Here is a 23,382-nt window from a genome sequence, read left to right as displayed (position 1 = left end):
AGTTTCTGAGACTCTAGTCCCCAGAACTCTCCTTTCTTGTCCTGATCACCAATGTGTGTGTGGTAGAGGGGAGTGACTACACAGGAGCATCCGGTCATCACGCAGTGGCCTTGGCATCCAGTACAAGTCCACGCCTGGAGCTATGGAGGCCTCCTCAGAGTCTACTTCTTAAAGGCTATGTCTACTCTTTAGGAAGCTTCAAGAGGGCAGTGTCCTCAGCAGGCAGTGTGGCTCTGTCTGGCTCAATCTAGTTCCCTAGGGCTCTGTCCCTGAGGACAAAGAGGTGACCCTAAGCAGAGCTCTTGTCCTAGGCCACAGGGGCAACACTCCCATTAGATACCATGGCTTGCTTGTGTCAATCAAAACTATCTCAGGGACACCTTCTTTCCAGCCTTGAGATCACAGAGATGGTGGGAGATCAAGTTCATGCAGTATGCCGCTGTGTAAGCCCTGGGGAACCTGTGTGGCTGGGACTGGTGGAGGGCACAGCTCTGGGGAACCCGTGTGGCTGGGACCGGTGGAGGGCACAGCTCTGGGGAATCCGTGTGGCTGGGACCGGTGGAGGGCACAGCTCTGGGGAACCTGTGTGGCTGGGACCGGTGGAGGGCACAGCTCTGGAGCCTGGGCCATCTCTATGAGCCCCTGGAATTTCCCTTAGAGGACAGGGACTATCATTTCTGCCCTAGAGGCTGCATGGCAATTTATATAAGCACCAGTCAGCAGCTGTGGCAGCCTAAAGTCAGGCCTGGCCTTGGGAGAGGCTTGGAGGCGGTGTGTTCGGAGCCTAGAATATCCCACCCACCCTGGGTCCTTGGCTGATCAGCTAGCAAGATCCTGACAGATATTCGTGGTTGGGCCGGGAGACTAATCCAAGGACAGGGGTTGCTGGAGACTGGGTACCGAGTCCAAGTCTAGGGAAATAGGACCCAGCCGGCTGCATCCCCCGAGTGTCCCCACCTCTACTTCTCCACTTCGTCCTCAGCTGGAAGTGGCTGCCAGCAGGCACACAGCCTGCCTGTGGAGCCTCTCTTCAGTCTCAAGAGCTGTGTTCACCCGTCAGCAGGCCCCACAGCCACCCCTTCCTCTGTAGGAAGTTGGAAAGGGCTGAATTCAAGGGCTGCTGAAAAGACCGAGTATCAATACACGTGGGGCCGTCCAAGCCTCAGAGAGGCTCACAAAGGCCCACTGTCCCTGCGGTGTAGCCAGGAGGTGTCAGGACCCAAACTAAACAGCTTCATTTGGTCTGGTGCGGGGAGTGGAGAGGTCGGGGAGCAGACTCAAGGTTACGTACCCCAAGTTTCCTGGCAGGCGATATACAGAGTGACTACGTATTTCCGTTCCCCAAAAGAGCGAAGAGACTGAAGTGGCCACAGGGAGGGCTACGTCTGCACCCCAGCAGCCAGCACTATAGGAGCACAGGGCAGGTGATGAGTGAGCACTTCTTTTTCTTTTTTTCTTTTGAGACAGGGTTTCTCTGTAAAACAGTCCTGGCTGTGCTGGAACTCACTCTGTAGACCAGGCTGGCCTTGAATCCACTGAGATCCACCTGTCTCTGCCTCCCAAGTTCTGGGATTAAAGGTGTGCGCCACCACCACCCGGCGAGTGAGCACTTCTTGAGTCAAACTGCTTTGTGTCGCAGAACCTGATAATCATCAAAAAAGAGCATCTAAGAAGGCCTCATGCCGACTCTGGGGTGGTCACTGCCTGGTATGGTGACTACTGGATGAGGTAGCCTCATCTAAAAGCATCCATGCTGAGCACCTGTGGCAGGCCTGCCACAGAGAAGCTACTCTAGGACAGCACCTCACCTCTTAAGGATGCTGGAAACACGGCAGAGAGACAGATGGTGGGTGTTGAGGACATGATGTGGAGTGGGTTCAAGTCATACTCCACCACATATGAGCACCACGGCCTTTAGGTTACTGAACTACCCAGTGCCTTAGTTTCCCCATCTATGCAGCTGAGCTAACCACAATAAGAACTGAGTGAATTGGTAACTGTTCTAAGCAATCAGTCTTAGAACGTACGGGAAGGGCTGGATAAGTGCGAGCTGCTACTGTCATTAGTGTGTTAAAGGATGATACGCAGGGGTACACCTGGGCGTCTTGAATGCTCTCCAACCCCGAGGAGGCTCAGCTCTGGGAGGCCAGCACACTCCTCCTCCCTGCACCAGGGCCCTCTCTTGCCCACTGTCTTGGCAGGTCTGTGTGCACATTAGTCACACCCTGTAATAAGTGTTGAGATGAGATGCCGCCTAGGGAAGGGAGTCCAGGAGGCCCTGAGGCGCGGACTCATCCACCCCCAGCCCTGGCAACAGGCTCCACTCCGCAGGCGGTGACTTGGAGCCAAAGCAAAGCTCTGTGGGGACAGAGCTGGGTAAAAATAGCCTGGGCGGGCACATCTCAGCTTCCTTTGAAACCAGGCACCCGTGGGTACACGTGGACCCCCCACTGCAGAGAAGAGGTTGTAGGTAGGCATAGGCCAAGCCTGACATTGAGGAGAAGTGTGACGGCTGTTGGGCCAGGCCAATAACGGAATCTTTTGTGTATCTGGCCACCTAACAGCCTGGAGACATGGGACAGGCCAGGGTCATAATGGGGTTTTCCTTTAGGTGAGACGAGACTTCCTAGAAGGACACAGACCCTCAGAGGCCACCACGGCTTGGCTGCTCTCCTCATGTAAATACGGGGACAATGGTGCTGGGCAGCATCCTGACCGTAACTTACTTCCGCTGTGGCCGCCAGCCCTGCTGTGCGTCAGGCCCTGCTATCCACAGTGACCAGATGCTCACCAGTGGTGATGCCAATCGAAGGCCAGAGGTGGGACCGAGGAGCTGGGGTTGGCATCTGTACAGCAGACCAGAACCTTGACCTGCCTCCAAGGCCAAGCGAACTCACGGGAGAGCTGATCACTCAGCCATCTCTGCTGCTCTGAGAGTGGCCTGATCCTGTGAGATCAAAGCTCTGTAGCCCCATCCTGTGAGATCAAAGCTCTGTAGCCCCGAGCTTCCTGCTCTCATGCACCAGAGGTGGGTCAGACAACAGAACATACTACCATGTTCCTTCCCAGACACTACCCACTACTCGGAGGAAGGGCAGCCAAGGCAGGTTTTGGGCCCTGGGTTCCATGTCTTTTCCTGAACCCCAAGAGACCCAAGGTAGAGGGTCTCACCTTAGCTCAAGACACCCCTCAGCAGGAGCCCCCAGGAGTCGGTCTCAGTGCAGTTATTCCAGTGTTGCCGTCAACCTCAGTGGGATCTGCAGTCCCAGGACCAGGTAAGGCAGCAGCAATGGGCATCTCCTCACTGGTGTCATGTATGGAGGGGGAGACAGGGCTGCTCAGGCAGGCTCTACGTGGGACCTCTGCCTGGTGCTGAGCGATGGCAGAAGAGAATGCCATGCCAGGGTTTCTCCGGCCTCCAGTGCTATTTAAACAGAGCACAAGCTCTCAGAAGCAGCCAGCCACTGCCCAAGCCACAGCCACAAATGTGGAAGTCCACATAGTCTGTTTCAGCCCAACTTCAACGGCCTTCCTCCCCAATTCCATACCACACTCACCTCTCACTTGCTGACAGGAAATGGCAGAGGACTGAGGAAGGAGACATGCTGTAGCTCCCAGAAAAACTTAGAGACAGCAAATAGCCCAAAGGAGCCCAGAGATGGGCAAATTCCCCACAGGAACCTCTGTAGCAGCTCGCACTTATCGCAGTGCTAAGGGACCTAAAGAGCCAAGTCGCCAGGCAGATTAAAGGCACTGCCTTTAATCACTTCAAGCACTTTGGAGGCAGAGGCAGGCAAATCTCTATCAGTTCAAGGTCAGCCTGGGCTACCAATTGAGTTCCAGGAAGGCGCAAAGCTACACAGAGAAACCCTGTCTCAAAAAAAAACAACAACAAAAACAAAAAACAAAAAACAAAAAAAAAAAAAAAACCAGCCAAGTCATTACAGAAGGGCCAGAGGAAGGGGCACATCAAGGAGGGTCTGAGGTAGGCCAGGCGGTACAGCTCTGGCCAGGGGTATGGTCTGGCTGACAAGCATGTCCAACTGCCTAGAAGGCTGTGTAGTCTGGCTCAGCCAGTGCCTGAGCTGGAAACCAATCAGTGCCAGCCAAACCTGTGACTGGAGAGTCCAGTGTCTTTGCCCACATCCTTGGCCAGGGCACCTCTGGCACTGCCAAGGAACTGGCTGCTGCTCTGGTGTTCTCTTTCCCTTCTGGTGCAGCAGAACTCAGGAGGGCCTTGTGTAGGTAAGCAGGCACCCCTCCACCGACGGAGCCATGACCCTCGCCACCACACCAACCAGGGAAGCTGGCAGGACCACGCTAATCTCAGAAGGACTTCAAGAGGTAGGAGGCACTTAAAAATGATGTGGGATCCATTTACCAAGATGTAACCCTCCCACATATATATTTATGCATCTCTTAGTGGTTTCAAAGTACATACAGCACAACTTCACAGAAGCTGGAGATTTGAAGTTTTCTCCCTTGGCATGGACGGCACAAGCAATGGAGGACTAGAGGGAAGACGGAAGACGAGAATACCAATCTATCGGGGTGTTCTCACCCAGCACACTTCCCAACAACAGCCAGAAAAACAAAGCCAACAGATCAGAGGCTGATGGGAACCAGAGCACCCCCACTCCCCACTGCAGACCACAGGAAAGCAGACGGCTGTTCCTTTAACACAGAAATCAAACAGCATCAGCAATGGGAAGAGATGAACACTCATGCAGGTAAGCAGACGCCCCACAGCATGAGGGTCTCAGCAAAATAGTTAATAAAAATGGCTAACATCTAATCAACCCCTAGCATCTAATTTACTCAATGGGAAGGAACATAGCACAATTTACTTGTCAACTAAGGAAAAACGGACCAAAACCAAACTAACATAGTCCCTTCTATGACACTACTGTCTGGTGGGCCACAGAGGTCACGGCTCATACCTGCATTCCCAGCACTCAGGAGACTAAGGGAAGGGGAGCACTGTGAGACCGAGACCAGCCTGGGCTACGGAGACAGTTCCAGGTCAGCCTGGGCTAGAGTAAAACCCTACCTAAAATCAAATAAAGGGAATGCCATGGAACCAGATTAAAAGGGGGAGGGGTTCCAGATCAGTTTCCTCCAACCTCAGGGTCACATCTAGTCACACAGTGGGGCATTAAACTCAGATGAGGTCTGTCTTCGGTTAGGAGGTCTAGAAATGTGCATTTCCAAGTTGAGAGAGGTTAATGAAAGCATTTCTAACAACGTATTGGCGAGCCATAGATAGGGAGGAATATACCATAACCCTCGCAGAGCTGAGCCAAGAGCAAGACGCCGCAGGCTACAGAGCGTGAAAATGTGACCAGGCCCTACCTTCAACAGCTTTCCAGGGTAGACAGTGGCAGCTGAACCATCACCGTGTAGGACATTCCTTTTTTAGGGTGTGTTGGAAGCAAACTTAAGGAAGGCTGGGGATGTAGCTTGGTGGTGGAACACTTGTTCTTACCCTACGCAGGTCCCCACATTCAGTTCAGTCTCTGCATCACCAAAACAGCAGCCACAGCAGCTAAAGCTGACAGGAAACAGGAAAAGACAGCTTGCCCTCAATGTGCTCAACTGATTATGGAAAAGCAGAAGAAGAGTTGAGACAAACTGTGCACCATTTAAAAGTGATATAAAGCCGGGCGGCGGTGGTGCACGCCTTTAATCCCAGCATTTAAGAGGCATTGGCAGGTGGATCTCTCTGTGAGTTCAAGGCCAGCCTGGTCTACAGAGCAGGTTCCAGGACAGCCAAGGTTACACTTGTCTTAAAAAAAAAAAAAAAAAAAAAAAAAAAACAACCAAAAACAAACACCAAATAAAGTAAATAAGCAAAGCCATCCCAAGGTCAGAATGCCAGAAACACCAGGCCTGGAGGACCAAATACCTGCAAGACTAACTGATGACAGACAAAGAGGCAATGACAGCTGAGGTGACTCTAATGGCCATTCCTGCCACCAGTTCCAAATGGAGCATTTGATCCAGAGCCACCCCCAGCGGGCCCCTCCCTGGGAGGGGGGCTAGCTCCCTCCACTGAGGCTCTCCTGCGGTCTCAGGCTCCCTTCTCCCCACTTCCTCTTCTCTCTGGAGGCGGGGGAGACTCCCAACGCCCTCTTCAGCTATCTACCAATTTCTATGGAAAACTCAACACTGGGCACCTCAGAATGTGTTTCCGGTGTTGCTGGGGTCTGTACAGGAAGCAGCTGAACGGAAACAAGGTTCTCAGGGTGGGCTCTACTCCGACATAACTGGGAGGCCTACAGGGATCCTCAATCAGTGGATGCTTCTGCCCAGCTCTCCACAGGAGCACACCTACAGAAATATGTGTGCACACATACATAATAATCAAGCATAGATACTAAAAACTGATGGTGCCAAGGCTGGGAAGAGTGGTGCACACCTTTAATCCAGCACTTGGGGAGCCGAGGCCAGCAATCTCTGAGTTCGAGGCCACCCTGGTCTATAGAGTGAGTTCCAGGACAGCCAAGGCTATATAGAAAAACCCTGTATCACGAAAAACAAACAAAACCAAAAATCCTGCCAGTGCTGTCAGAGAGTGCAAGGGCAAAGGTGACTCTGTGTGTCCACAATCCTGCTCCTGGAGTTACAAAACAGATGTGAAGAGTGACTGGTTAACAGATGCAGAGATGGCAGGCAGCCTCAGAACCACAGGCCTGTACGCACAGCCTCTAATTCTGGGGCGGTCACCTCTGTGGCCAGAAGGGCCTGGTAATTGAGCAAGATATTTCTAGTTTCTCCACTCCAGACAGTATTTCTGGCTACTTAAAATCCAGAGCAGATTTCTTCTCTTTGTTGTGGCCACGACAGGAAGGGGGGCCTCTACCACGCTGGGGACACGTGGGCACCCTGCTTAACTGTGATGCCAGCCTCCTGAGGGCCTTCCTTCCCTGCTCCCACGGCCGTCCAGGGTCAGTGATGCTGACTAAAGAGACAGCAGAGGCTGAATCATCTCCAAGAAAAATTCACAGGAGAGAAGGTGAACCCACCTTCAACTCTGCCCTGGATGAGGTGTGACTGTCCCCAACCCCAGGGTCTCATATCCAAGCACCCCAGTGAAACTAATTTTTAATAAGAAGGATTCAAAGAAGATATCTGGTCTACCCCTTCCCTACTAGTCAGAGTCAACAACCTTGATTTTCAAATGAGCACATGGGCTTCGGAGGCAAACTCCCAGGGTTTATGAAAACAGAATTTAAATTGCTTTCACATCTGGAAACCAAAGCAGCAGCTAGCCCCAAGAATTCCAGGCATGCCAGCCACTGAGAAGTGGAGGGTCCAGGGAGGCATTTCCTGTTAACCTGGGGTTCCCACACAGAAAATCTCCTCACACACACGGAGGGGATCTGGGGAGCCACAGCCACACCTGGAGAAAATAAGACCACCCATGGCCACCCTGCTCCATGCATCATAGAGAATTCTTGCTTTCCCCCCTATAGCCTGTGCAGAGACATCACTACAGAGAACCATATTCCAAGTGCAGTCCAGGCTTCCCTCAATCGATTGCTATTCTCTCTCTTTACATCTACATCTACCAAGTAAGGGCCACAGGCACCTCAGTCTGGACCCCTTGACTTCAGATACCCATCTAAATTATCTCCCTTTTTTGTTTGTGTTTGAGACAAGACATTGTGTGTATGTACGCTTGGCTGGCCCGGAACGAACAAAAACCTGCCTGCCTCTGCCTCCCAAGTGCTGAGGCTTGCCACTACATCTGACCCCAAGTTCTCAATGAGAATTCCCCAAGCACCCTGGGAAGATTCTGTTCCCAACAGTCACTGTGCCGCAGGCTCTCCCGAGAAACTGTGGGCCGGGACAACTCACGTGTTATCGTCAAAGCAAATGCACACTACACTGAAGCCTGCACAAGGGCTCCTGGCTCCTGGAACAGGCAGCTATTTTGGGCTACAAATTATAGCTTTGAAAGATGTGGCTGTTTGAAGTGAGGGCTTAATTATTCACATGGCCCAGCACTCTTGGGGCTGGCTTTGGGAGCTCTATATTTTATCATTGTGACAGGAGGAGCCCAGATTTCAGGTGAAGGTTTGGGAGGCAGTGGCCAGCTCTCTGCCCTCTGTGTGGGTAGTCTCAAGAGAGATGATGTGGAACTCCCAGAGAGGCCACTGCTGGGGAGTGTCCCCGGCTGGAGTGACACATAGCCTGAAACCTGAAGCCCAAAGGGGACCAACCCTCCTCCCTGGGCCACAGAAACCCTCAGGCCATGGACGGCCCAGTGAGGTGCCAGTGCTCACCCACAGCTGCTGGGGAGGCTCTGTCTGGAGCAGACAGAGGAGCAGGCTCATGAGAGGGACGGCTGGTCCCACTGGGCTTTCCTCCCTTCACCACACCTAGGCCAGGGCCTTGTATCCAGAAGCCCCCTGCTCTGTCGTCCTGCACCTCATCAGCTCAGGGTTCCAGCATTCCTCCTGTAGGCTTGATTTGAGGGCCTTCCTGTCCTATGGCCTCTGCTAGTACCCTTCCACACCATCCTGTCCTGTGGCCTCAGCTAGTACCCTCCTGCCCAGCATGGGGCAGGTAAGAGGACATTAGGTCTGAGTACAGCCATAGCCTGGGGTTCAAAAGGCTGAAGGTTCACAGGAGAGCCTTCAAAGAACCTGCTCAGAGAACCAGGGCCTTGCTCCTCAAATCAGCAAGGGCTTCTTCCACAGGCTCTTCCTCTGACATGCCCCAAGCTCCTGTCATCTCGCCCACCTTCCACCGTACCTGGATGTTATGGCTACCACCTGAAAGAGGGGCTGTGAATCCCTGAGTGCCCAGAAGGTGGAGAATGGCTACGGGATCTTTAAGAGAAGACAGGAAAGGGTCTGAGAGCAGACCAGACCTAAGGGAACAAGCTCTGAAGCCACTTACTCTTAAAACCAGTCTCCAGCCAGCAGGGTTTGGGGGCACTGGACCATGGTTGAGGTCCTGGAAGACAGGTCTTGGGAACATCCATGGTCCACTGCCCCCAAACCCTGCTCCCACGTCAGTGAGTGTCCCGGCCCAGCTATCCACATGTCTACCAGACTCAGCCCACTCTCCACCTCCATCCTGCCAGCGTCTGAAGCCCAGTCCTCCCTAAACCATGGTAACACGGCACACGGGGGTGACTACACCACTGCTCCCTGCCCACAGCTCCTTCATCCATCCATGCATGGGATACAACAGCACCATCCGCCGACCCTCCTGTGATCCCTGTCACTTAGAGAAGCACCAAGTCGTCACAACCAGATGAGAAGGGCCATCTGCTAAGCACCTACCATGCGTTGTGTCTACTCAGAGGGGAAACTCAGACAGACAGAAACTCAGACACAATCACAGAGCCATAAGGGCTGAGGCCTGAAGATCAAGTCTGATTTTAGCACAGTGAGGAGGCCTCAGAAAAGTCCCCAAACTCTTGGTGACTGTCCAACACCGCAGTGGACAACTCTGGGCACAGGAAAACCGGAAACTGAGACACACAGGCTGCCCAAACAGGAGCTAGCAGTGTCGGTGGCACTGGGACTTGGGCAGAAGGTGCAGAGCCCACGGCACAGACCCAAGGGTAATCCTCCTGTCCTTCCCTTCCCCAGGAAACTCCAAAGACGCTCCGTGTGGAAAGAGGGGAGGAGAGATCTTCAAGAAAGCTGCTGAAGGAAAGCACAGGAAAAAACAAAAACTCAGACACCATGAGAAAATGGGGGGCGGGAAGGGTCTGCCCTCGGATTACACACTAGTCAAGGGGGCTAGAGAGACGGCTCGGTGGTTAACAGCACTTGGTGATCTTCCAGAGGACCCGGGTTCAATTCCAGATACCCACAAGGTGGCTAAAAACCTTCTGTGACTCCAGTCCTGGGGGATCCAGCGCCCTCTTCCGGCCTCTGCAGGCGGCAGGCCCACAGTGCAGAGACATTCAAGGGAGGCAAACCACCCACACAGTCTTTATTTTTAATTTAACTAGTAAAAGGCTCTCGTCACATCAGCGTCATCAGCGTCCCACTGCTACCTTGGGGAGGTCAGTAACAGCTTCCTGCTCTCATTCTTCTCTTAATCCAGAGGAAGAGGGGTGTGCAGATGATACCCAGCAGAGAGAGTAAGCTGACCAATGACACTCCCCCCCCCCCTTAATAACAACTAGGGGCTCATGGTCCCATGTAGCCGGGGAGGAACCTGAGGCTCAGACACACAGCTGCAGAGTCCATGGGGATCTGAGCCAGTGAGTCCTGTGCAAGCGTGCCCATTGGAACCACATTATACTGTGCCTCAATCAACTCTGCTACCACTGCAGGTGGCTCTCCTGTCCCTGCTTTGCAGAAACTGGGCAAATTATGTAATTTCTCCAGAGGTTACCTAGTTTCCACGTTTCGTTAAATCCAAGACACCTCAGTTTTAGATGCATTGTTCATTTAAGTGCCCCAAGAACGGAAACGTGAGATCAGCTAAGTTTAACACACACCTCCAAGTGTACAACACACACCAATCTGAAATGTCAACATGCAAAAGGAAAAAGGTGTCTCCACATCTGGCCCGAGTGTAGCGGGGATGGGGATCCAGTGTTCCTTATCCTGTGTGTACGAACGGTGGTCGACAACTCCATTCACACTTGTGCACGAGCACGGACACATACGTATATACGTTCTCTGTGTCCCCTATCACTGTCGCTGTAAGAGCCTTCGAGCCTTTGCTAATAACTGGTACAGCGGCACAGATAACTACACAAAGATGTGCTGGCCAAGTCCGCCTTGCAGACAAGGACCTTGTTCCACCACATGGCCGGCACCTCAAGGTTATTACCCTGAACTGCCAGGCAGAAGTTGTTCTGACCACCACCCACTGTACCAGCCAAGTCAGGCCGTCTGGCCGCACTTCAGTGGAGCTGCAGAGCTCAAAGTGGCCAAGCTGGACAAGCAGGTACATCTGGCTCCCTGGAAGACTACCAAGGACAGTCATCTAATGTGGCCAGTGGCTGCACAGCCTGCACCTTTTAGCCTGGCCCCTCTCCAGACTTCCTGCGGCCTCTGCAGCTACCTCAAGCCGCAGCATTTGGATACGGCGGATTGTGGGCTGCTGGGCAGAGAGTACTGCTCCAAGTGAGCCTTTACCCCGGGGAACAGGTGCAGGCACAGGTAGATCACGGTTAGAGTGAGGGGTGCTCTCCCTTGTACACTACTGCAGCCTGTGTAGAGCTTTGCAGAGTGGGCAGCCTCTGAAAGCAAGGGCCAAATGCAGCTCCACACCAAGCCCCTGGAGGGAAGGCTGTCACCTCAGAATGTGCTCTGCATCTCATTCACAGATTGCCACGCAGGCGCCAGTCACTTGGACCTCCAGGCTGATGTGCAGAGACCAAGCTGGTTTCTTTAACAATGAAGGCAATGGGGAAGGACTTTGCTTCTCCTGCACAGATCCTTAGGAGGTGGCATACCACCCACCCTACCCGATTTCCTGTTTCATCAAGACAATACCTGCTAGCCACCCTGTTGGGGACTGATGATCCCGAGAAAAAGCTGGGGAAGCTACAGTCGCCGGGCATTGCTACGAGGGGGCAGGCATGCCTGGCAGGCAGGCACTTGTGGTGTCCTCATGCCCAAGCTGAGGAAGCTGAGGCAGAGAATTCAACAGTCTACCTCAAGCAGTGAGGGATGGAGCCAAGAACCAGGTCCATACTCAGATGTTTTCAGGCTCCCAAACCTATTTTTCTACCTAAGCAAACAGGCCCTGGGAGGTGGGTGTGTGAGGAGCAGGAACAGGCTGGGGTTGACACAGGCATTTCTCTTAGGGAAACCAGTGAGCAGAAACAAAAGAAAAACTTCTATGCTCTCCTGCCTGAACACAGGGACTTCGATTGTGAACCAGGAGCAGACACACAGACACAGATACACAAACAAACAAACACACACACACACATATATACACACACACACACACACACACACACACACCCCTACCTTTGGCTCTAACCTCTTTCCATTCCAGCGAGCTGGGCTACAAAGTGTGGGTTCTCTTTTTATGACTCCAGGCTTGGACGTGGGGGCAGGGGACAAGATGACCAGAGAACACCCTGCCTTCTCCCACACCCTAGTTAACAGCCTAGTCCATGGAACAGTCACCAGGTCTTCCAGGACTGCACAGCGAGGTCCTGGTTTTTGTTTTTTCTTCTGGTTTTTATTTTCAAAAGGGAGGGGTGCTAGAAAGACATCTCAGAGGTGAAAGACATCTCAGAGGTGAAGAGCATACACTGCTCTTCTAGAGGACCTGGATTTGGATTCCTAGCACCCACGTCAGGTGCTCACAACTGCCTGCAAGCTGCAAGGAGATCCAATTCCTCTGGCCTCTGCCAGCACTTGCACTCAAGTGGACATGCATGTGCACACACACTTAAAAAAGAAAAAATTCAGGGGCTGGAGGGCTGGCTCAATGGTTCCCAGCACCCACGTCAGGTGGCTTACAACTGTCTGTAACTCCAACTCCAGGGGAATCTGATGCCTCTGAGAGCACCTGCACTCACATGCATACACCCCCACACAGATACACACACCTACACATAACTAAGAATAATAATAAATCTTAAAAACAAAACAAAAGATACTTAAATTTTTTTTTGTTTGTTTTTTGTTTTTCGAGACAGGGTTTCTCTGTGTAGCTTTGCGCCTTTCCTGGAACTCACTTGGTAGCCCAGGCTGGCCTCGAACTCACAGAGATCCACCTGGCTCTGCCTCCCGAGTGCTGGGATTAAAGGCGTGCGCCACCACCGCCCAGCAAATTTTTTTTTTCAAGACAAGGTCTCTTTGTGTAGTCCTGGCTGTCCTGGAACTAGTTCTGTAGACCAGGCTGGCCCCGAACTCATAGAGATCCATCTGCCTCTGCCTCCTGAGTGCTGGGATCAAAGGTGTACACCATCACCTCCTGGCTTTAAAAAAACTTTTAAAGATAAGGCTCCCACAGACAAAGACACAGATCTTAGTAACTGTCTGTCTTAGGGTTTCTATTGCTGTGAGGAGACACCGTGACCACGGCAATTCTTATAAAGACAACAATTAATGGGATGGCTCATTTACAGTTTCAGAGGTTCAGTCCATTATCATCAAGGCAGGGAGCATGTCAGCATGCAGGCAGACATGGTGCTGGAGCTGAGAGTCCTACATCTTGACTCAGAGGAGGCAACAGGAAGTCGACTGACTGTCACACTGAGAGAAGCTTGAGAAGAGACCTCAAAGCCCGCCCCTACAGCAACACACTTCCTCCGACAAGGCCACACCTCCTAACAGTGTTACTCCCTTTGGGGGCCATTTTCAGATCTCCGTTTTCATTTGAATAATGTCGACCCGGCTGGGAAAGAACTCACTTGTCGGAGAAGACAATGCCAGTTGAATCAATTATATCTCTGACCAGCAAGAGAGCATCTCTCTCTGCTAAAGAAGTCAAGTGCAGTCAAGAGACACGCGGCCATGCCGGGCGGTGGTGGCGCATGCCTTTAATCCCAGCACTCGGGAGGCAGAGCCAGGTGGATCTCTGTGAGTTCGAGCCCAACCTGGGCTACCAAGTGAGTCCCAGGAAAGGCGCAAAGCTACACAGAGAAACCCTGTCTCGAAAAACCAAAAAAAAAAAAAAAAAAAAAAAAAAGAGACACGCGGCCATCACTAGAGCCTACCTGCCAGACGAGGCTGAGCTGGAGGTCACACAGACAGCTATGGCTCTGGGCCACTGTAGAGGGTCCTGACCTTCAGCTGACCCTTCCAGGATACACACATCCCTGGCTGTTGCTTTTGCCCCATTGACCCCTTCCTAGGTCACTGGAAAAAGTGAGAAAGGGATCAACAGGCTCCCCTGGTACCCACGAAGGTTCTGAGAATCCACATTCTTGCTCCTTAACAAAACTGTAGGATCCTGAGTAAGGTTGGTTGGGCCACCCAGAATCCATCAGTTTTAATGGGCACGTGTGAACTGGCTGATGCTAAATTCCATGTAGCTAACAGTAGTATGATGAGGCCCTAGACACTTGGTAGGGACTGCTATGTGCAGACACCTGGCATGAGAAAATGAGACTTCCAAGCCCAGGCTTTGGAGAGCATAACCTGACCCCCACTGTAGCCTCTGGAGCAGGCTGCTTTGAAATGAGGTCAAGTTAAAAGCTGCCAACAGTCTTGCCCAGGAGAAATAGCCACTCATTCATTCCAGCCAACGGGAACTCAAACAGCACCCTAACTCTTAAGTCACACCCACACTTGGAAAATGGATGGGTAGAGGTGTCTAAAACACATACTTTGAACCCCAGATAGAGATGAACCCCAAAGCTGTGTGAAGGCATCTCTGGGATCCTTAAGGGATAGGTGCCCTGAATTATGTGGCCAACTGCCCACAGTAGACAGGTAGAGGGAAGTCTAGGGCATCTGGCGCCAGAGAGGATCTGCAGAGAGATGGAGACAGAGCCGAGGAAGATGTCAGCGTGTGGTCTACTTAGTGGGTCTTGTAACTGGTCCTGCCCCCACCTGATAGGAGCTGACCCGGATGAACCAGGAAATGGGCCCCAAGCAGCTATCCGCTCCAGGACACAGCTACCGGCGTTCACCAGCAAGGCTTCTTCTGCTGGTTTCGGTTGTGTGGTGGAAAACACGTGATTTGCAACCATCCACAGTCACGTGGACAGGCTTATCTGACCAGACTCAGGCTGAGGGCAGGAAGCTCAGAGCAGCACCAGTCACACAGACATCTTTCTTCCCTGAGAGATGCCATTTACCCCTCACCTCCAAGGACTGCGAGACAGCAGAGCCATATCAGGTGACCTGGGCAGCCATTTCTAGTGTCAAGGCCACGGCTGCTCTCACCCTGTCCCCCTGCTGCCTGGGAGCAGTACCGCAGAGCCTACTCCCCTGCTCTGTCTCCATGCACGGCTAAAGCCCGCAGCCCCGCTGGACACACCGTGTTAGACAGGACGCACACTTCGGGGCCTTTACAGTTGCTGGTCCCTCTGCCTGTTCTTCTTCTGTCACGATGTCCCTTCTCAGCAATGACTTCCCTGGCCACTGTGTTGAAAACCCACCCTACCCCCCTTCCTCCCTGCTTGCTCTCCAGCCCGTCTCACAGGCTGCCTGACTTCTGGCTGGTCCTGCCTCACTCCCGTAACGTAGCTCCACGCAGCAAGGATTCACATCCATTTCATTCACCGACAAGAGCCCCACTGACACTGCGCACGGAAGTTGGCTTTAAAAACCAGATACCTAAATTTCTATGGAAGGAAAGACCGAAGCAGCACTTGCCCTGTGCCAGGCACTGTGGGAAAAGTGCTCTGCCCTGAAATGCCACCCGACAGAGGAGACTGCAGTGCCATCCAGGAAAGAAGATCACCGTGTCCAGGGAAATGCCAGTCGGGCATGACGGAACAGTACACCCAGCTGGTCAGGGCAGGACCCCCACTCGTCTAGCAGTGATACCTGAGCGGCCTTCCTCATTTCACGGCCAGTGATTTGATGCCATAAAGACCTAGTTACTGAGCCAAGAGAATGCAGAGCTGACCCAGGCAAAACGGACCCCCCCCCCCCCCCAGGGTCCTGTGCACCACTGAGGCCAGGACACTAGACTAACAAACGCCGGATGGTGGGCCAGGCAAGGAATCTTCCTTTGAAACACAAACCCTGTGCCAGCAGACAGCACAGGCCAGAGGGTAGAGTGGAACTCTCTGCCTAGGCTGTTCCAATCCCTCCCCCGAGATGCCCACCCATCTGCAATCTCATGGGAAATCTCTCCCAGCCCAGCCCCTCCTGACCCTCACCTAAAATAAATACACTGAAGTAAAATCCTGACACCCTCAAGGCAACCTTCACTGTGGAGAAACCAGAGCCACAACAGACTACCAAGAGGGACTGCCAGCCCCTCAAAACAAGGTACCTAGTCAGCACCACCAGCAGACTGGGCAGGACGGAGGAGTGAGCTGTGACAGCCCTCAGGAAGAGCTCAAGAGAAAGAGCCTCCCCGGACAGACAGCAAGAGGCCGGGAGGTGCCAGCTTGCTGTAGGCCTGGCACAGTCGGTCAAAAGGGAACCTCCCCTGCCCCTATGTAACTAACTGCCCTGTCGAGCCTCCCAAGACAGCTCAAACCACTGTGGGCCCTCTAACTTCCGGCCTTTCCTCCTTCCCTGGCTAAAAGACCTTTCCAAGGACAGGCTCCCGGCAGTCTGTCCCTGTAAGATCTCCCTGGGGGCAAAGGTCAGACCTTCCAGCTGGCTTACCTGGCCTGGCTACTGGCCCTGAAGCCCAGTCTTATCTCTCAGGTTTACCTTGTCATTTACTCTGATCCCGACACCTAAACCCAGAACCCAAATTCCAAAGTGGTTTCCACCAGACAGCCAACCCAACCAAGCTGTGTGGCTTACATCCGCCTGCCCCACATTCTTCACCAGCTTCCCCCACTTCCACAGTTCACTCTGTACTCACCCTCAAAAGCACCCACAGGAACTGGCCCAAGCGTTCAAGATAGTTGGGTAGTGTCAGATTAGACCCAGGAACTCAAGGTCCCGGGGAGGGCAAGGATGCGTCCCACATATAAAGTTCCCTAGGCATTTAACCCTGCATTTCCTGAGAGGCCAATGAGCAGGTTAAGGTCTGGGTCATTGTCGCAGTACCAGAACCTGGGCGGGGGTGGGGTGGGGTGGGGGTGGGGGTGGGGGGGTGGGGCTGAAACCTGAGATCTCAGCTAGTGAAGGTGGGTGGAGGAGATAGCCCAAAAGAAGTCTTTGCGGCTGTAAAACCCTCCCACTGAGCCTCCTTTCCCTAGCAATCAAAGAAACCATCTTTCACCTGGGGGGGGAGGGCCCTCGAAATTGCCCCAGGGAATGAGGGAAAGCAAGCAATTATCACCTGCCTCCCGCTCGCTCTGTGAAGGGAGGCAGAGGTTTATGGAGATCACCAGGAACCAGTGCAACATGGGGCCCAACCCCAAAGGAATGTGAGAACCAAGCACAAGGCAGGACGCCGCCGCGCCCCCCCCCCCATCCCTCTGCTCCTTTGAGGGGGCCTATAAATCAATGAACACTGGCGAGTCTCTCGGAGTCCGGGGACAAGTCATTTCTAGCTCTTTGGGGGAAAAGCAGGACCAGAGGCAGGAATGGAGAGACGTGACAAATGGTAGGGATTACGGTCTAGGACCCTGTTGGAACCAGGTTTACAGAGGCTGCGATGATAGGCCCTGGGAGACACTTGTCGCAGCAGAGAAGCAGTTGTGTCAACAACTTGCACCGAGGTGGACTGTGGGCTTTTACTGAACTCGAGGACCTAAGCTGGCAGCCTGCGCACACCTCCACCCATAGCAGCATCTCGCTGAGGGGAAGCAGGTCCTGCCTCAAAACCCTTAACTGGCTGGCTTTATCTTCTGACCCCTCAGATACCCCGAGAAAGAGCAGCAGCAGGAAAGCGGCTCCGCGCAGTCGCCATCACCTACGGAAAAACTTCGCCACACACAGCTCCCTAGAGAAGCAGCCCAGCCAAGAGCAGGGCGCTGATGTGTGTGTTGGGGGTAGACGGCGGGGGTGGGGGGGGTGGGCTGACAAGCGCCCTTCCCAACCCCACCAAATCCCCCTAAAACACTTCTGGAAACAGCACCGTGGCCACCCACCTTGGGCACCGAACTCGTTCTGCTCACGCTGCCACCTGGGCGCTGGGCAGAGGGCCCGGGGCGGACAGAGGGGTCGGTGGCTTCGCCTTTGAGCCCCCGCCAGACAGCGCAGGTACCCCGATCTCCCTGGTTGGCGTGGAGAGGGTGGACGCGACCGACGGATCTTCCAACTTCCCGGGTCCAGGCCAGGTGCGTCCCGAGACCGCCACTTACCTGGCATCCGGGAGCCGGCGGGGTGTGCATCCCCCGACCGGCCGCAGGTCGGGCCGCTGCAGATGGACTAGAAGCCGGGCGCTTGTGGAGCCGGGTCGGGCGGGGCGCGCGGGGACCAAGCCAGCACCGTGCTCCGAAAACAATCCGGGCGGCGCGCTGCTCCGCACCAGTTGAAGCCGCCGGTCCCGCCTCCGCCCGCACCGGTTGCCGGGAGACCCGCGTGGGCCGAAGGGGCTCTTTGTATCAAAGCTGCCGTGACATCACGAGGCGCCCGTGCTCCCGAGGCTCTGGCGGCGGGGCCTCCGTGCAGGGGGCGGGTCCTGAGGCCCGGCGGCCTGGGAACCCGAGCCGCGGGGGCGGGGCCCAGGTAGCCCCGCCCACCCAAGGTAAGGGGCAGGTGGCGGAGGCGGCGTCCGCCAATGGCCTCGGGGTCGGCGCCTCGGTGGGTGGAGCTCGCCCCGGCGCGCCGCTGCTGCAGCCCGGGGTGGAGGCGGGTCGGGGGTGATCAAAGCAGCCTAGAGTTTGCGCTTATTCTCCCGCCGGCTCCGAAGCAGTGTCACTGATGTCACTACTGGGCGAGATTCAGGCCGCACTTCCCGGCTCGAGCTCACGGACGGAAAGCCTGCCAAACCCTGCCCCAGCCCACCACCGGCTGGAGTCTGATCTGTTTAGCCTCAGTCCTACCTACAACTTGTCTCTCTTCACGCCAAGCGAAAGCTAGCCCTAGTTCGTCCAGCACCGAGATACAAGTGGCAACAAGAACTGGAGAACACAGCAAAAAGGGGAGCCTTACATCGGAAACGCCATCCCGCTCAGGCCTTCACATCGTTCAAGGTTTAAACAAGGCGGCAATGTTAGGACTAAAAAGCCAAGCAGCAAACGTTAAGCAGGGCAGTTTCCCTTCAACTTCGTAGTGTTTTACGTAACTGAAGAAAGCAGATTACTTTCCTGACAGGCCTCAAGCCAATGCTGAGTTCTTACTGCTCTACAAAGTGACACAAACACTTGGGTATGGTTAGTATGGGCAGGGTGGCCTCACCTCACACACACACACACACACACACACACACACACACACACACACACACACACCCCTTTCTGCTGCTTGCCCACATGCTCTGTCAGTGGTTCTCAATCTCTGGGTCGAGACTGAACGACCGTTTCACAGAAGTCACATATCAGATATTTACATTATGATTCATAACAGTAGTAAAACTACAGTTATGGTTGCGGGGGCAGGGGGGGGTGTCACCCCAACGGGAGGAACTGTGTTACAGGGATGCAGCATTAGGAAGGTTGAGGACCACTGCTCTAGCTCTTTGCTCTCAGCTTCTCCCCCACACAGTGTGCCCTGCAGTAAATTCCGTTACCTCTCTGTTACCTGCTCAAAGCCCACAGAGTTGCAGGTTTGCTTGGACAGCCTTAGCAGGAGAGAGTTCTGTGAGAGGGGGAAGTTCCTGCTAAGGTCTGTGAGGGGGGAAATTCCATCCCCTGAGGCCTTCCTTCTCTAAATTTATGTCTTGTAGTTTCTGTATGACCTTTGGAACTGTGTGCAGACATCACAGGCTGTTTCTCACGCTGTCTCTGTTCAGTCCCACAGTCCTGGATACACAGAGTCAATGAGCTGTATCTTGGCTTTGGAGGAAGGCAGGCCTGGGTTTGAGTCCTGTTTGTCAGCTCTTTGTCCTGGAAGTTTCCATTACCTTTCTGAGACTCAGTTGAGAGAAGGGAACACCACATTCCACCTCCTGGGTTGCTGTGTGCCCGCTCAGAGCCAGCACACTGACTGTTAAGCCCTAGGCAAAGGCAGGACTCTCAAATGCTCTCGTATTGGCCCTGGGACCTGAGCTCAGCGGCCTCCAGTGGTTTTGGATGTGGCTGAGTCCAGGTGATCTACCCTGGCTTCTCTTTGCTTCCAAAGCCCATATTCTGGACTACTCCAGAGAGCAGGACCCAAGGCAATCATTCCTTTTGGGTCTCTGCTGCCATTCAACCAAAACAGTGGGGAAAATTTACCTGGCAAGCCCCTCCTAGCCCACCCCAAGCCAGGAAACCCAGCCATGGCTTTTAAAATGTTTTAAATGTTAAGCATACACTCTTTTCTGATTTTTTTTAAAACATGGATAACATGTTTAAGAACTTTATGAAGTGGGTGATGTCAGTGGGGCCCTCTTTATTTTTCTCACTGGAAGTGGGTTAGGTTATTTGTCCTGAAAACCAAAGTAAGCTGGACATGGTAATTTCTGCCAGTAACCCCAACAGAGTCTGAGGCCAGGGGATTGCCATGAGTTTGAAGGCAGTCTGTGCTACAAAGTGAGACTTTCTCTCAACAACAACAACAAAAACAAAAAGCTAAGTGATAAGGGTGCTCAGATGTACTGAACATTTCTACCGCCTTCTGTTACCAGCAGGAAGTTGCCCAATGTGCTGGAGCCTCAGTGTCTTCCCTCTATAAAATAGAGATAAGACACTTCCTCTTTCAGGTGTGAGATTTGGATGAAACAACGAAGTACCTGTCCAAAGCAATGCTTGTCATACTACAACATTCCATTACCCCATATTAACATACTGATAGCCCCCATGACCCCAGCAGCTCTGGGCAGCTGTCTAACTCAGTATTAGGTGTGTGGGCCCCAGAACCAAGGGCCATGGCTTAAAGACCCTGAGCGAACTGTATTTAACTCATCTACACACTCCAGAGAACACCAGTAAGGCATTTTGACATTTTAGGATTTAAGAGGTAACAGCAATGGGCATTTTAGATTAGACCGGTAATTTTAAACTTGTTTGTTTGTTTGTTTTGGTTTTTCAAGAAAGCATTCTTTTTTTTTTTTTTTTTTTTTTTTTTTTGACTGTCCTGGAACTTGCTCTGTAGACCATACTGGCCTCAGACTCAGAGATCTGCCTTCCTAGTGCTGAGATTGAAGGCATATGCCACCACTGCCCAGCAATTTTAAACATTATTAAATGTTGGGAAGCTCAAAATAAGACCAAACAATTCTTAGCATGGGATGCAAGGCATTGGGTAAATAGAAGTCATTGCTAACTAACTATATGAGGGGTTAATAGTCAAGAAGCTTCAGGCCAGCTGAGAAACTCCCTGCAGGAAGATTTAACATGCTCCCTGGGCAATCAGGAGCAGGGGGGCTCCAGGGCAGGGTCAGCATGCCAGGGGGACACCTGGTGCAGATGTCAACATGATTAGGACCTCCACCAAAATTTACGACCTTGGGAAAGTGGAAAAATAGGTCTGCAGTCGAGAGTCTTCCAAAATTCCCTTTTCTGCCCTATAAAACTCCAAGCCCCATTCACCCGGATGCACAGTATCCACTCCCTGATTGTTCTGATTAAAGAATAATTGTGCAGAGAGGTTCCTCACCTCAACTAACCCCCATCTAACAACTATCCTTCCAGCAAGGGGTAGAGAGGAGAGCACAGAGGAACCGAAAGGACTTGTGGGGGAATTTACCGCTAACTTCCAGGAGAGGCCTGGCACCTGCCAGCAGGGTTCAGGGGACCAATGATGTTGAGGTGGAGGTGGTAACCAGACTGAGTAACTTTAAGGACTGAATAACATGTGGGGACCCAAGAGTTCAGGGCAAATCTGTGTCCCTGGGCTAAAGGGGGTTAAAGTTGTGATGCACTGTGTAAGCCCAGCACTTGGGAGGTAGAAGCAGGAGGATAAAGAGTTCAAGGTCATCCTCAGCTAGATTGTGAAGGGACCACCCTGTACCCTAACTCCAAAAAATCAAACAAACATGAAGAAAACTATAACAAAACAAAACAACCCACAACAACAAGAAGACACCTATAATGCCAGGAATGGAGGCAGATGCCTATCGCTCCAATTTGTGGAGTTTAAGACCAGCCTGTGCTATGTGATACTGTCTCAAAACAATAACAGAAACAAAGCCCAGGATGGTGGTGCATGCCTTCGATCCCAGCATTCCTGAGGCAGAGGCTTGTGATCTCTCAGAGTTCGATGCCAGCCTGGTTTATGTAGGAATTCTAGGCCAGCCAGGGTTGCACCATGAGACTGTCTCAAACAGAACAAAAACAAAGACAATCAAACAACACCAAAAACCCACAAATAACAAAAGGCTGAAGGAATTAACAGAAAAGAGCTGACAATGTGGCACCACTGGAAGATATCTTGTCAAGTATGCCCAAAGCCCTGGGTTCAGTACCCAGCACTGGGTACCCAAGAGAGTACCCAAGAGTGAGTTAGCGGGAAATACAGTTCTGCTCCTGAGCAGAGCACCCTGCCCTTGTCCTTGAGGTTGGGGACATCAGGTGTCTTCAGTTAGCATTCCCTCATCCCTGAAGTATGGCTGTGTTTTATATATTTTGGAGTCAAACTGTATTAAGGCGGGAAAACTGTGCATAAGTAGCTCTTGTACTCTTCTGCCCCTTTTATGGGCAGAGAGACTGAGGCTCAGAGAGGGTTGGGGCCCTGATGCTGCTTGCCAGTCAGAGCCCTAGCCTTCCTGCTCTGGTTTTCCACCTGGCTAGACCAGCGGACTGAATCTCCTAAGGGATCTGACTGACTGACTGACTGACTTCCTTTCTTTTCCTTTTTCTTTTTTTTTCTCCAGACAGGGTTTCTCTGTGGCTGTACTGGAACTCTCTCTGTAGACCAAGCTGGCCTCGAATTCACAGAGATCTGCCTGCCTCTACCTCCCGAGTGCTGGGATTAAAGGTGTGCACCACCACTGCCCGGCCTGACTTTCTTTTTGAGTTGAAAAAAACCAACATTCAAACCAAATCCTGTTCCAGACAATTCTTCCAGAGAATGTATCCAAGAATAACTTTTGGATGGCCCAGCCACTCTGAACGATTGATTCTTTCTGTCATGGGACCGACTTTCCTGTCGGGCTGGACACATCATACTCCTATGAAGTTGGATGCCAGAGTTGGTAGAAGCTGGCAGAGAACATGTCAGTGAGCAGGAGTCCTGCCCTCCCAAACCACGTGGTTTGGGTGATGTAGATGAAGAGAGGATGGTCAGTTTGGGCCAGCACGTTCCTCCTCTCCTAGAACCATGTTTTCTCCGCTGCCAGCACCCAGCAGCTCGCCCAACACTGAACGCAGGAAAGGGGCACATTACTTGGTGTTAACATTACCCAAGCATCTGATGCCTGCCAACCTTAGCTGAGTGAGCAGAGAACAGCTGAGGGCTGACAGCAGACAGAAAACAGCCAACTAAGTCTGGGGGGGGCCGGAGCAGGGGGGGGGGAGGGGGGCTCACACTCGGTTCTTTGAACCTCCCTGGGTTCAGTGGAGACCCTGCCTGAGAGAGATAACCTCTAAGCAACTGCTAAAAGGGAGAGCCACTCCACGGTTAAGAATGCACACTGCTCTCGCAGAGGTCCCCAGTTCGGTTCCCAGCACCCACAGCAGGAAGTTTACAACTATCCATAACTCTAGCTCCAGGGCTCTGATGCCCTCTTCTCGACTCACATGTACATATCCACACACAGATACATATACACACAATTTTAAAATTAAAAGAAGCCCTGTTTCACAAAGTTGCCTTCTGACGTCTACAT

At 52.7% G+C, this 23,382-nt stretch overlaps 1 protein-coding gene across 4 annotated transcripts in view; it reads right to left on the bottom strand.

Moving 5' to 3' along the window:
• Positions 1 to 23,382, bottom strand: part of Rab11fip4 (RAB11 family interacting protein 4) — a 77,194-nt gene that overhangs the window by 18,520 nt on the left and 35,292 nt on the right. Inside the window, exon 1 of one of the 4 annotated variants that reach the window (XM_059271306.1) lies at positions 17,834 to 18,062. The exons of 2 other annotated variants lie outside the window; for them this stretch is intronic. In XM_059271306.1, the coding sequence (XP_059127289.1) occupies positions 17,834 to 17,863 (30 nt within the window). In that variant the 5' untranslated portion in view covers positions 17,864 to 18,062. Of the gene's footprint in view, positions 1 to 16,443; positions 16,608 to 17,833; positions 18,063 to 23,382 lie in introns of those variants that run through there. One more of the 4 variants, XM_059271308.1, reaches the window with a different exon arrangement.

This window comes from Peromyscus eremicus, chromosome 8a, assembly GCF_949786415.1.
Source record: "Peromyscus eremicus chromosome 8a, PerEre_H2_v1, whole genome shotgun sequence".
Lineage (NCBI taxonomy): Eukaryota > Metazoa > Chordata > Mammalia > Rodentia > Cricetidae > Peromyscus > Peromyscus eremicus.
The sequence above is the reverse complement of the archived record's forward strand: the minus strand, read 5'-3'. Positions and strand labels throughout refer to the sequence as shown.